At 41.4% G+C, this 15250-nt stretch overlaps 1 protein-coding gene across 8 annotated transcripts in view; it reads left to right on the top strand.

Annotated features, from left to right (window-relative positions):
• Positions 1-931: 931 nt before the first annotated feature.
• CSMD3 (CUB and Sushi multiple domains 3) overlaps positions 932-15250 on the top strand; it is a 661396-nt gene continuing 647077 nt past the window's right edge. For 7 of the 8 annotated variants that reach the window (XM_060775789.2, XM_060775791.2, XM_060775792.2 and 4 more), the window contains exon 1: positions 933-1251. In XM_060775789.2, coding sequence (XP_060631772.2) covers positions 1002-1251 — 250 coding nt within the window. In that variant the 5' untranslated portion in view covers positions 933-1001. Of the gene's footprint in view, positions 1252-15250 lie in introns of all 8 variants that reach the window. The other variant, XM_060775796.2, reaches the window with a different exon arrangement.

Below are 15250 nucleotides of genomic sequence, written 5' to 3' on the forward strand. Positions count from 1 at the left end.
GGGGGGGGGGGGGAGAGAGAGAGAGAGAGAGAGAGAGAGAGAGAAAGCCGTGTTGGGTGCCAGAGTCCGTCCAGAGCCATTCTCAACAGCGCCGCTTTGCTAAGAGGAATATTGTGCTCCTCTCGTTCTGTTTGGGGTGCAGAGTTGGGCACCAGAGTCCGTCCAGAGCCATTCTCAACGGCGCCTCTTTGCTGAGAGGAGTATTTCCCTCATTGATACCATATTTTGGGGTTTGTTTAGTGCACTCTTGGATACCCCAAGGTGTCTCCTCTGAGGAGAGAAGAAGAAGAAGCCATCCCGAGCCATTCCCAACGGCGTCGCTGCTCCTGATGGGAATCCTCCCCTTAGAGATCCATTTGGATAGGCTTTCTAAGGGGGTGCCACTCCGTCAAGGCGCTGTGGTGGCCCCAAGGCAATGCCAGCGCTTCTACAGGAAGGAGGGCCGCTAAAGCGAGAGCGCAGGTCCCTTTTCTGCGTGTGAGCGCGTCGACACGCGTGTCTCTCTCTCTCTCTCTGTTTGCCCCCGTCGGGGAGCGCGATGCTGGAGTACTCCTCCTCCTCCTCCTTCTTCTTCTCCTCCTCCGCGTCAAGGTTGCTGGGGTGGGATCCCAGGAAGGCTCTCCACGCCGAGCTGTGACACACACACACTCACGCGCGCACACATACACACAACCCACGCATCGCACAAACACACACACACACACATACAGAGCTCGGCGCCAAGTCCTCTCCGTCTCAAGGAAGGAAGGATAGGAAGGAGGCGAAAAGGAAGACGAGGAAGAAGAGAAGAAGAAGAAGAAGCAGGAGGGAGGAGAGGAAAGGAAAGGAAGAGGAGGGGGAGGTTTGGGCAAGGCAGAAAAGGGAGCCCGACGCGCGTTAACGGCGCCGAGGAGGAGGAGGAGGAGGAGGGGGCACGCTCCACTCCCGGCCGCTCTCCCGCTTGCTTTTCCCTCTCCCTCCGAGGAGAGAGAGAGAGAGAGAAAGAGAGGCAGCAGCACAAGATGCAACGGATCTGCTGCTACTGCAAAGGAGCCACCTGGCCCAGGGAAGCCGCCACCACCGCCTCTTCCTCTTCTTCTTCTTCCTCTTCCTCCTCCGATCTGGGGCAAAGGGGATGTGTGAGACGCCAACGCCAACGCCGCCCCCATTGCCCGGACTTCTTGGGTCTCATCTTGGGCAAGATCATGGGCATGCCGAGTGGATTTACCTTGGGGAACCTCGTCTTTTTCTGGATGCTGTCCTGCGTGAAAGGTAAGGGCGCAAGAGGGGAGGGGAGAGAGGAGAGGGAGGGGGGCCAATTGGGGAGAAGGAGGGAAAAAAGGAAGGGGGGGGGGGGTCTTGCGTCCTATCCCTTGGCCCCCCCTTTTCGCCCCATCACCGCCCCGAAAAGGGAGGAGGGAAAGGAGAAAAACAGAGACAGGGGATGTTTTACCCCAAGGGAGGGGGGTGTGTAATGTGTATGGATGGGAGTGGGAGCTTTTGTCCTTCCTCAAGGTTTCCTTCCCCCTTCCTTTGAATCCTCGGAAATAAAACTCTTGGTTTTGGGGAGATCTAGACTGTGGTTGCTTTCTGAAACCAAGGAGAAAGAAAAGGGAAAGGGGAAAGAAGGATGTGTGTGTGTGTGTGTGTGATGTGTTTAAATTCCCAGCTCCCTCGCCTGCGATAGGAAATGCAATTTGCTTGCCAAGCCTGGCGTTCAATGCAGTTGAGTGAAAACGGGCGCCCCATAAATATTCTTGCAGCAGCTCCAACCCGAGACGTGAGTTGGGTCCCACAGTCTCCTCCACGGAGGATATTCCGAGACCATTGCCGCTGGAGGATGCCTCTGCCTCTCTCACCTTCCCTTCCACCTTTTTTGCAATTTCTTTTTCCACCCAGTGGTTGTGATCTTTGGGGCGCAAGGCTCTACAGGGTGCAAGGAATGGCTTGAGGCTCTTTGGGGGGCATTTATCTCCCCTGATTCCCCCTTCTAGACAGGGAGACCGAGCTCTGCTTGCAACACACACACATACACACACACCGCAAATGTGTCGCTATTTGCACCGAAGGACTTTCCCTCCCTCTCTTTCTCTTGGAAGAGAAAAAAAAATGGAATAGCAATAAATATTCCCTTCCTAAGTTATGGAGCGGTGGAGTGGGAAGAGAAGCACTTGAGCCAGGCACAATTGTGGGATTTGAAGGACGCAGTTGGTATTCTTTCCCCCATTTATCTTTTTTTAAGCCTCTCAGATGGTATGAGCTGTCACCGAGAGAGCAAAGATCTTCCCCTTCCTTTCCTGACTTAATGAATTGGGGAGGGGGGCTGCCAGAGGATCCTTAAGGCAGCTTTTGGAAAGGATAGATGGATGGTTGGTCAGGTGCGAGGAGGGCGGATGGATTGGCATTCCATACATTGGATTGAAATGAATGGATTCCTTGATGAAGGTCTACTTTCTACTTGAGGGAATCCTCGTATAATCAGAGTGCCTATATATTCTTGAGGATCCCTGGCAATTAAAAGGGGGTTCTGTCTTTCCTGCCCCCTCCCCTCCTCTCTCCTTGCCCCCTCTCCTCCTCTTTCCTTGCCCCCCCCCCAAAAGAAACTGATGAAGGAAGGAGAGAGACGAGGCTTCTGGGAGTTTGAAGAATTCTGAGTTTGGAGTCCTCCATTCCCACTGGACTGTTTGGCATTTTTCTTCTGAAAGGGAGCTTGCTTTTTCCTCTTCTTACTGCTCTCCCCCCCCTTGCAATGGAGCTGAGTCTTTTTTATGAAACACTTGATTGTCTTGCTTTGCAGCTGGTTGCTTTGCATGGTGGGAGGGGGGAAGGACCAGGATCATTCAGGGTTGCCTAGGGCTGATGATACTGGCAGGGAAAAAAGGGGGGAGGATTTACCTCAACACCCCCCCCCCCCCCATCTTTTAGCCCAAGTGGAGGGGACATGCCTGGAATTTTAATGTACCTTCTAATTACAGAAAGCTTGTCTGGCTTTGTAGCTGTTGACGCAATCTGCCTCCCTGTCATCCTTTGCCCAATTTTTTCAGGGAAATGATTCAGCGAAGAGATCCAGGGACCGTTTATCCTCAGCCACACTCATGTATGTGTGCACATGGAGGTGTGCAAGGCAGCTTTTAAAAAATAGGACAGAACTCATTAATCAACATCCTTGAGTCTCTTTCCATCTCCTTTCCAATTCCTTGTGGATGATTTCCTTGCTTAGCTAACATAAGACAGAGCTATGTGGTCTTTCTGGGTGTGCGGGTCTGGGGAAATATACATAAATACGGTGCCTTCAGAAAATATATTCTGATTAAAAAGGATGAAATTGGACCAGTGAAGTAGCAATGAGGAGAATGGAAGGAACCTGTCTTCATAACTAAGGGTCAAGTGGAGGCAGTCTTTTACAGTCATTCAAGGCACCAGTGAATTTACCGTCTCTTTAAGACACATACACAGCTGCTATGACAGGAGAGAGTGACGGGTTGGAAGAGTGGTTTCCAAACACCTGTTGAAGCAAAAGGGGAGATGGAAAAATAGAAGAAAGTGCTACAGATAAAATATTGTTGTCTTACGTATGGGTGGTCAACATCTGGTGATTGTAACATCAAGCGATGGTTGACTGATATGGGCAGAAGCCATCATGAATTAGATAGCACAGGCAGAACTTCCATGTCACTCAGTGCTGCCCCAAACACAATCAGTCTACCTAAAGCACCGAGTTCCCCTCACACATTAAATTGTAGCTTTTAAGAAATCCAACAATACACTCAAACAAGTGGACTGTCCAGGTGGAGACATACATAATACTATGGCGGCAGAAAGAAGACTTGGGGAAATAGCTCTGGAAATAAAGAGAACCAAAGAGGAAAGGAAATATTACTTGTTGCCAATAGGAAATGGGGGACTTGGAGATGGTTCCTATAATATTTCAAAAGAAATTGGAAGAAATGTGGTGGGAGTGAGGGAGGAGATACTAAGGCTGGATCTACACTGCTATATAATAAAGATTAACTGAATATGGATTAACTGAACTGGATTACATGGCAGTGTAGACTCATATTATCCAGTTCTATGCAGTTAATCCACATTCTCAAACAGAGTTATATGGAAGTATAGATCCATCCTAACACCAGTGAAGGACACAAGCAATGAGCTGTTCCTATAAGTATTCACATTTTCTGCTGATACTACTATAACTTAAATACCCTAAAGACATCAAACCATGTTTGATATGGAAGTTTGATGGGGTCAGCACTGGTTGGAACATAAATGGGAGACTGCTAGTGCAAATCAGGGGTTGTAGGCTGTATTTCAGAGAAAAGACCTGGAAACCCATCACTTGAGTATTCCTTGCCCAAGAAAACCTTGTGAAATTCATGGTGTCGCTATTAGTCAGCAGTTGAACACATATGCATACAACTGCTAGTACTACTAGTAGCAGTAGCAGCAACTGCTACTACCACAACAGTTTAAAACTTATGCAAGAGAATCCTAAACATGCACCCTCAGGTCCAATTGAGTTCACTGGTATTCATTTCCTAATAAGTATGAATAGGATTGCAGCATTAATTGGATCAGCATTATAGGCAACATATGAATCATGGGCTCACAGATGATTGGCTAGGAGAAAGTCACATGTCAGATTGGCATAGGTATGTTGCCCAAGAAAGCTTTTTGTCAAATTTGTGGTGGTGGCATTTGTAGAAAGGAAGACTGATTGGTTAAATAGTGAAAGGGGCACGTTAAATAGCAGGCTTAACATGATTTAAAGAAAACTTTCTGATCACTGTTGCCAACAGAAGATTGAGTAGGGGGAATGTGTGGCCTTTCAGATGTTTGACTTCAGCTCTCAACAGACACAGAGATAGAGATAATGGTAGATGCACTTCATCTGTCAAGGGTAGAGTGGTCTTGTTTGAAGACAGTGGGTTGGTGTCTTAGCATTCTTAGTCTTTCTGAGCCTATACTATAAATTGATATGGGTTCCCCTACCAACAATTCATGGGAATTGCAAATTTAATGTAGGTGCTTAAAACTCTAGATTAGAAATTTCTAGCCCCTGAATTTACACAGAAATTATTATTGAAACAATTCAGTATTATAAACCAGTATTTTAATAGTTGTCATTCTAGATCTACAATAGAGTTGTTTTCTGTTGTTCTAAAACATGGGTAAGCAGAGTTTGTTTTGTAGGTCCTATATAGCCCCTAGACTTCTTGGTGCAGCCTATGGGACATCCCAAAACCTATGCAAAGTTTTCAAATATTTATTTTTAGAGTCTGCTGATTATGGGGTGATTTTTTTGTTCCTAAGTGGTTCCAGATCTCCCATTTCTTCCTGAGTAGCCCCATAACTTCTGGGGCTCCCAAACCAGACAAAAAGAAGAAAAGAAAAGAAAAAAAATGACCAAAATGGCAGCCGGAAATGACATCACAACACTTCAGATATGCTGAAATACATTGTTGTGTCTAACCAACCAGGCACAGAAGGGGAAGATAGCCATGGGGCACAGATCACTCTAGATTTGGGTGATGGTATTTCAAGGAAGCAGATTTAAGTTTTAGTTTCTAAACACGAAGAGAAATGTCCTAACTGTTCAACATCTAGTTGATTGTGGAAGCAAATCAATTGGCATACAGTCGACCAGTGGTTCTCAACCTGTGGGTCCCCAGGTGTTTTGGCCTACACTTTCCAGAAATCCCAGCCAGTTTACCAGCTGTTAGGATTTCTGGGAGTTGAAGGCCAAAACATCTGGGGACCCACAGGTTGAGAACCATTGTGGTAGACTCATCTTCTCTCAGTTTTTAAAAGAAAAAGTTCAAGATTGCTTTTTTGGGATGCCATAGTAGTTGCAATATTCCAACATGAGGTAGGGATTTAGTGTGGATAACATCCCAGACTCCAATCAACTCTAGAACTATAAGATTCTCTGATTACAGTAATTGTGTTGTATATGCATCTTGTGACCTTTTTGATGTCGTCCAATATGTTCTTCCTGAAAGTTATTGGATTCTCTTCCAGTTGTCATTTTGAAAATCAACATGTTCCCTTTTGTTGCCTTCTAAAATGTACCTAGGAAATCAGCTTGCATTTACTAGGATTGCTGGTGTACCCATAAAAGTGTTGGTTAAACATGATTATTAGAACATGTGGTTCGTTCACTTCAGCATTGCCTATATTTCTAGTGTTTGCTTTATAGCCTTCATGATTCTGGGAAAAAAGATCTTTTACAAATTAGATTTATGTTCTTATTATGTCAAGAAAATATCCAGTTATAGCACTTCATGCATTTTAATAATACAGCAAAAAAGAAGCTGGATTTTTAAAGCTTGCGGAGAAGAGATGACATGAAAAGGCCCATGTTTGATTAAGAAGCTTCCCCTTTGCCTTGCAGGCTACTTTGCAGAGTCTGACTCAGCTCAGAGTTTTCATAGCTTAGTGTTGGAGCACCCGCAGAATTTACATAAAGGTTCAGCTCCTGCCATCTCTGTTTAACAGGACTGAAGCACAGAAAGAGGGTCCACTTGAGATCTGAGCGATATGGGTGCCAAATAGTATTAGTGTTAACAAGGCAGCCTGGAGATGGCTCAACACCAATATTCTTCTGGGAAGTGTACAATGGCTGCCCAAAATCAGTTGTGAGTGGCTGGGAATTGTAAACTGAACTCACCCGCATTCTTAAGCCCTAAACTGGAGGGGCTGCCATGATCTTGTTAATACCTGAGGGGAAACAGGTTACTACAGTCTCAGGAATCTTGTCTTTGCCTCAAGAATACAAGGCAAAGACAAGTTGAGCTTGGCCTAGCAAAGGCTGGAGATAGTGGCAAGCAGGAAAGAGATAGAAAGACATAGAAGGAAAGAAGGAAAGGGGGCTCTGGGAGATGTTTATTTGTTTTTCAACTGTAAGAGTCGTTGGAAAAAAGGCAGTCCCACATCACCCATAGATATCCCTAGTATGTGGAATTCCTTACTGTGCAGAAGTTACAGTCTAACAAAGACCTGGGCCTTTATTGCAGCTAAGGAATCCTATTCTTGTTTAATTATGAACATTCCCAAACCAATTAGTTATCTGAAAGCTAGAAAAATGAATATTCAAGTTGAACTTTCTCAGTTTTAAGTGTTGAATGTCAAAGACAAACACATTTTTGTTGTTCTTCTCAGCCTAGGGATGTAAACATAATCAAATGAATGCATATTTTGGCTTAGGTTGCTTCTTTTATTCATTACCATGGTTTGTTTGTGTGTTTTTTTTTAAAAAAAATCTAGATTTGAAGTTTATGAATATTTTCCCTAATTTGACTCCCACATTTTTCTGTTGTTTCCCAAACTCTTTGTATTTGCTATTGAAGAGGATGTTTGAGAACTGAAGTTTTTAAATCCTTGTTAATTGTATTCCTTTCAAATTATTTGACTGTTGCGGTGGAGCAGGTCTGTGAATTATCTCAGTCCTGCCATCAACTCCATCAGTTTCATGATAATGACTTGGAGCTCCATTGAATGGTACTTAAGACTATGAATTTAACAAGTGTGAATCGATAACAGTGATGAAGCCTGTTTTTATGATTGGCCTTGCTGGTTGGCCTCAGCTTTGAGCCTTATCACATTATGTAGAAGGATATTAGGAAAATTTCTAGCATGAGTGTGTGGGAGGAGAGACATCAATACTCAGCAATATAGACATATTTGTATGCATATTTTATATTCCATTTCAGTGCCTTCAAGACTACATTGCTTCAACTCTGATTTCATGGCACGACAGTGAGAAGGCTGTTACCCAAAAATGTCAATCAGTGTGGGTGCAGGAGGATTAAAAAGAATATTAGATATGTCAGAAATGGTAAGGAAGGGAGGAGGACAGTACAAGTAATGGCAAAGTAGAGAAGGGGAGAATGAACTTCAAAAAGATGCCAACAAATGAAAAATTCTCTTTCAGGAGAAGGTTGATGCATTCAGTGGATTAGCTAACCTGCCCTTCCAGAGTATCTCTTGTCCACAGAGATCATATATGGTTTCCAAATATTACCCAGAAATACAGTTGCACTGAAGAGTTGTTTATATTTCTACATACATCTTCCTATAGCTCACTAGGTGAAGGTGTTGAGTGGATTAAACTAAAGCAATATTTATAAGTCTCCATTGTCTACCCTTTATTATGTAAAGAAAGATGGATGAATAAGTAGAATACACAATATGAGAGTGAAGTGGATAGGGTGGAGAGAAATCTCAGATTGAAGGAGGTCAACACTGCTCTTTAAAAATTGTGTTGGGACTGAAAGAAAAGCTGTTAATAGACTGCATATAGATAGATTTCTGCTTGATATGTCTTCCTACACAGTAGGAATGTTAATCACAGTAGGAATGTTTTCAACTTTTGGATTTTAACTGTGAATTTTTAATACTGTTTATATTTAATTCTGTTTCAGTGTTTGAATATTTGTATATTTTGAATCCTACGCTAATGTTTTTATGTCAAGATGCTTTGAGTTTCCTCCAGGAGAGATAAAGCAGGGTATAAATAGTAAATATAATAATAACCACTTTCTTTCAAACTCTTTTTTCTAAAATAGTCACAGTTCGGGAATATTGGATATTATACCTCATATGAATTGTCAGTGTTGTTGTGATGGTACATTTTACATAAAGTAAGGAAAATTATTTTCATCACAATTCAGTAAATAGGATGAATTCCAGAGAAATTATGGTAGGATCTGTCCTGGAGCATCGTTCATTTCTAAGGCACAGTTTAATGAGTACAACATAGCGTCATAATAAAGTATGTAAGATCTAAGAAATTCCTCAGTAATTTTACAACATTTCATTGTGCAAAAGGTGAAGCAATCAACAAATGGATGAACTATTTCAATTTGATCCCAGCTGACAGAGATGACTCAGTGGGGTGAAAATAATGTGATCCTTGAGTGGAAATGACCATACCATTTGGTATTTGTTATACAGAGCAAAAACAAAGCCAAACATAGCACGAGACTCATCTTGGACTTCCAAGAAAGCTGCTTTTAGTAAGCTTAATGAATACTATCTCATGGCCAGAAATCTTCAAGGTGAAAGGAGTTCATGTTGTATGGGAGTTTTCTAAGGTGAAATTTTAATGGTACAGTCAGAAGAAGAAAACTGAGTATAGTCTAAAGGAACCAGGGTGGATGTACAAAGAATTTTCAGATGAACTGATAATTAGAAGAAACATGCTTAAGAAATGGGATAAGCCACCAGAGGAGTACAAAGGATTATTGTGTCCAGTTCAGGGCACAACAGTTCAAGAAGGATGCCAACAAAATTGGGACATATGTGAAAAGGGTGACCTGAATGGTCAAAGATATGGAAATGAAGCATTCTGTGGAAAGACTTGGGACCCCGGCTGTATTTTAATTTGCATGAGGAGACCACTGAGAGACAACAAATGCCTGGACAGATGACATGTGAAAGATGGAACCAGCTTGCTGCTTTAGAAACTTGAGCATGAACCCATGGATTCAGATCATAAGAAAGGATTATCTGCATAAATATTCAAAAGATTTTTTATTATAAGAACTTTATGGAATGGTTTACTTTAGAGGGTGCTAGACTCTTCATCTTTGAAGCTATTCAAACAATGGTTGGGTGGGCATCTTTCTGGATCATGATTGTTGTGCATTCTGCATTCCTGCATGGGAGAGATTTGGGACTAGCTATCCTGTGGCCTCTTCCATTGGTAGAATTTTATTATTCTTTGATTTCAAGTGACTTATGCCAATACTTAGTGTTGTAATTGGATTTGAAAGATCCATTGGTTGTACCATCTACAAGATTAGTGTGAGGGCACACTTCCTAAATTGGTTGCTTTCTTTTAATTTTAAGTTTGATAACTGCACGTGCACCCCAGCTGCTGAATAGCTGTTCAGGAACACAGACTGAAAAAATGAAATGCATCATAATTAGTAGCTATAGGTACAGAGTGAATAGCTGTTCACATAGTTAGGTATTGATATAGTATTGGTTAAATGGACGAACCCAGAGGGTGCTCACCAATGGTTCCTCTTCATCCTGGAAAGAAGTGACGAGTGGAGTGCCGCAGGGTTCCATCCTGGGCCTGGTCCTGTTCAACATCTTTATTAATGACTTAGATGAAGGGTTAGAAGGCAGGATCATCAAGTTTGCAGACGACACCAAATTGGGAGGGAGAGCCAATACTCCAGAGGACAGGAGCAGGATTCAAAACGATCTTGACAGATTAGAGAGATGGGCCAAAACTAACAAAATGAAGTTCAACAGTGACAAATGCAAGATACTCTACTTTGGCAGGAAAAACGAAATGCAAAGATACAGAATGGGGGATACCTGGCTCGAGAGCAGTACGTGTGAAAAAGATCTTGGAGTCCTTGTGGACAACAAGTTAAACATGAGCCAACAATGTGATGTGGCAGCAAAAAAAGCCAATGGGATTTTGGCCTGCATCAATAGGAGCATAGTGTCTAGATCTAGGGAAGTAATGCTACCCCTCTATTCTGTTTTGGTTAGACCACATCTGGAATATTGTGTCCAATTCTGGACACCACAATTCAAGAGAGATATTGACAAGCTGGAATGTGTCCAGAGGAGAGCGACTAAAATGATAAAGGGTCTGGAGAACAAGCCCTATGAGGAGCAGCTTAAGGAGCTGGGCATGTTTAGCCTGAAGAGGAGAAGGCTGAGAGGAGATATGATAGCCATGTATAAATATGTGAGAGGAAGCCACAGGGAGGAGGGAGCAAGCTTGTTTTCTGCTTCCCTGGAGACTAGGACGCGGAACAATGGCTTCAAACTACAAGAGAGGAGATTCCATCTGAACATGAGGAAGAACTTCCTGACTGTGAGAGCTGTTCAGCAGTGGAACTCTATGCCCCAGAGTGTGGTGGAGGCTCCTTCTTTGGAAGCTTTTAAACAGAGGCTGGATGGCCATTTGTCAGGGGTGATTTGAATGCAATATTCCTGCTTCTTGGCAGGGGGTTGGACTGGATGGCCCATGAGGTCTCTTCCAACTCTTTGATTCTATGATTCCATTATGTGTCTATCTGTAGATTCTTAATTTACTGGAGTGAATTCATCACATAGAAGGATGCCAATCCCTCCAAATAAACACTTCAGCAGTCACTCTTCTGATGAAGATAGAGATTGTTCATTTTGCTTTTCCTTGCAATTTATCCCTTTCTTTCCATCTTTTATCTTATTTCCCCACAGAAACACTAAGGGGAAGGGCAACCTTAGATTAATGCATAATTTACCTGAAGAAACAGCAAGGAATGTACCACAGGGGCCACCTAGTCTATGTGGGTATAGATGTCCTCCAGTCTCTGTTTGAATAGATTCAAAGATCACCATCAAAAGTAGTTTATTTCACTGTTGAACAGTGCTTACAGTAAGAACATTCTTCCCAATGTTTTGGTGAAATGTTTTTTTTTTTCTTATAATTTAAATCCATTGATTCATGTTCTAGTCTTGGAGCAGCAGAAAACAAGCTTGCTTCATCTTTTACATGACATCCTTTCAGTTATTTAAAAATTGCTATCATGTCACCTCTCTGCTTTCTCTTCTTAAAGCTTAACATATACAACTTTCTTAGTCAGTCTTTATAAGGCTTGACTTTGAGACCTTTGATCATCTTGGATGCATTCCAACAACTGTCTATTGTAAGAACTTAAGATAGAAGATTGTTGCAGAACTTGCTTGCAATTCTAAAAAAACTGTAAAAGGAAAAGATGAGGAAAATATTTACAAATGGATTCTGTAATTGTAAAGCCATCCCATCAGTTATAGTTAGAATACAGCTAAATTGGAACATACATAGTGTTGCCCCTGTAGGTTGCAATTACTTTGTCAGCCATTGCAAATAAGGCATCAAAGGGAGAAATAGCATTAGTGTAGCATGGTGGCAGTATGCAGTATGTGGTAGACTGATATTATTCTTGTTTTTGTTGTGTGCCTTCTAATTATTTCTGACCTATGACAACTCTAACAAAACCTATCATGGAGTCTTTTGGATTACAGAGTGTATCTTATACAAGGTCACCCAGTGGTTTCACAGCCAAGTGAGGAATTGAACCCTTGTCTCCAAAGTCATCATCCAATACTCAAATCACTCCACCACACTGGTAGGAGGAATTGCCTTTTTATGTAGGTTACATATAAAGAACAATTTGTAATTACTTAGAGACTGAAACTTGCTTTAAACAGCATGGATTCAAAGCTCTTACTTTTGTTCATGTTAAGGATTGTTTAAGGACCATGGACAGCAGTTTCTCAATTGCTTGAGACCTGTGCTTGAGATTATTGAAACTTTCTGATAGCTCTGTTAGTTTCTTGCAGTGTAATGAGATAGAATGGTGGAGACACAAAAGATTAATTGAAACTAACAGATTTATTTTAGCATGAAGATTGGTGGATTGCATTCTGTTTGCTAAGATGCACTGATGTTATATAATTTTCAGACCACAGTTATGTGTACACATAGTCATGTGTGTATGACCAAAGTGAAATAAGAAGCAGAAAACAGCCAATTATAACACTCGTTATATATCTTGATCTGACCTCTTTAGCATAAACCTTTAAGGTAATGTACAAGTTTTCCAGGCTGTTAATTGTGTAGGAAGTGCTAAAACAAAACAGTTTACTTGTGGAAAAGTAGGTTTTGTTGAAGACAGAGTTTTTCCTTGAGAAATACTTTCTTTTCATTTTGTTATCTACACAAAAGTAATGACAACTAGTCCATTATAAATGCATTGTTCTAAGAGGTCATTACTGTGTTCAAACCTCTTCTAACAGACTGCGATCTATAAATCTTTGGGGCAATAAAAATACAGGTAGCATTTTCCTCTCTGAAGATATAAAAGTGATTTGTCATAAGTCATTTTCAGGGGTTTTTTTTAAAAGTCCTACCCACACAACCCCATGAAAGATTGTTGGACCTCCATGTTGGTAAATAAATCATTTCAGAAAAATATATTTCTAGAGCCAGCTCAACAAATAGTCCTGTGCTGAGACATCAGCTAGTCGCTAAGATACAACCTATATTTAAAAGCATGGAGGTTACAGAGTAGCAGTGAGTAAGCAGGAGCCATTAAACTCAAATGTTGTTTCTGTTTACTGTTGACTTCAATAATATATGGCTTCCACCTGGTATTTGGTGAATTGTGCACATAGCGGGCAATTAGAGCGCATTCCTTTATCATGCACCTGAACATGTGAAGGGGAGCTCGCTAAGTTTAATGGAATAGTAACAGAATAATTAATCTTTTATTTAATGTTTGCTGGGCCATAGAGAGCCTTCATTTAAAAAAATTTCCTGGCAGGACATTAGTTGAATTACCGCCAGGTTTCAACCTGTTTTCAACATTTTTGATTAAAATCTTAGTTATGCTCAGTAAAGTATTTTGTAGAAACTAATGGAGGTGCTGTAACATGGATCTCCTTTAAGCCTTGGATTTAAAAATGCTCCCACGCTTAATTACATTAATGGAATATATTTCTTTTTCATACCAGCTTAGAGAGCCCTAAAATGGGAATTGTTTAATCATATCAATGGGAAAGGCTAAAAAAAGAAAAAAAAGAGAAAATGAAGAAGCAGCTGTTATGCTTATTCTTATCACAGTATCTCGAGCTGAGCAAAATTATCACTTTCTGCTGAAGAACGTGTGTGAGATTGACTACTGAAAGTCTGAGCTGATCTCTTTTCATTTCATTTCATCCTTGAAACTTCTTGGGTGGCCACAGCAAATTAATATTTCTCCACCTAATTTACTTCAAGGTTGTTCTAAGGCTAGTATGAGATGATCCTTCACATATCTCCCATAATCTTGAAGAAGGAAGGGCAGGAAAGAAATGAGCATTTTGGGAGGTAGTGTGGGGGACGGGGGGGGGGGGAGATTTCAAATATAATCACTGGCATTAGCAAGCCCATTATGAATAAGATATAAGCAATGTCAGAAATGGATAAACAACTTGAATGTGTATGGATGTCCCCTGCATTTGCCATCCGTTGGGGACCCCTCCCCGCAGCACCAACTGCCGCTCTGGGCCAGAGCGAAGAGAGGGGAGGCCAGGGGACCCCTCCCCCCCGAACCATACTTGTTTTTAAATGCGTAATGATTTTGTATTCTGTATATCTAAACTGTTGTAAACCGCTCTGAGTCGCCTAAGGGCTGAGAAGAGCGGTATACAAATAAAGTAAATAAATAAATAAATAAATAAGAATCAGTGAAGAACTCTGCATTACAAAGTTAGCACCATTTTCAAATCAAGCTGTCTTCCACCAAACTCCTATATTTCAAAGAGATTCTCTGGCACATGTTATACCTTTATGCATGATGGTGATGAAATTTTAATTGAAATGTTTGTTACCATTTTGGAGCATTTTTAAAGTTCTCATAGACTGAATGGAGAAGTGTATCAATGAATAGAGCTAGACCTGGTGTTATGAGAGGGAATTCTGTAAAATAGCTTTTTGTCTTTAACTGTTGTCAACATACGGCAAATGTATGAATAAGACACCCTCTTATTATCAGCCCTGCATAGGACTTGCAGACTCAGGTTTGTGGCATCCTTAATTGAGTCATATTGTCATCATAGGCTATCACTGATGGCTAAGTATGATTGCCTTCCAAGTGTAGGGTCTTGGTGGTGGGTCTGTAGATGATTGGAGAGACGTGTTCTTGATCCACATGTTCTTTTGAAGTGAGGACATCGCTTTCCAGATGGAAGGCGATCCCAACAAGGGTTGGCTCAGTGATCCTCCCTCTTGCTATGTTTCTCCCTTTCACCTTTAATTGGGCATGTCAATTTGTAACATAGGGTGCATCTAACTGTAGTATTGATACAGTTTGACACCACTTTAATTTCTGTGACTCAGTGCTATGGGATTATGGGACTTACAGTCTTACTAAACCTTTATCCTTCTCTGCCAAAGGGTGCCAGTGTCTCACCAAAATAAACTCCCAGAATTCCATAGCATGAACTATGATAGTTAAAGATAGTCTCAAACTGTATTAATTCTACAGTGTAGATGAATCTATAGTCTTCTTTTCATATTGCCTCCCATTTTCCCAAGCATTGTGTTTTATAATGAGTAATGTCATTTTAAGATTTGCCAAAGTACAATAGCTCAGTTAAATCATTTTGCCTATTGTGAGATTTGATTTGTCTCTGACTCATTTATTTGTCTTTTTAGCAATCTTTGGTATTCTTAAAATCTTCCTTCAGTACCACATTTAAATGATTCTATAGCTGTCATCTTCTTCACTGTTCA

Source organism: Anolis sagrei, chromosome 4 (assembly GCF_037176765.1).
Source record: "Anolis sagrei isolate rAnoSag1 chromosome 4, rAnoSag1.mat, whole genome shotgun sequence".
Taxonomy (NCBI): domain Eukaryota; kingdom Metazoa; phylum Chordata; class Lepidosauria; order Squamata; family Dactyloidae; genus Anolis; species Anolis sagrei.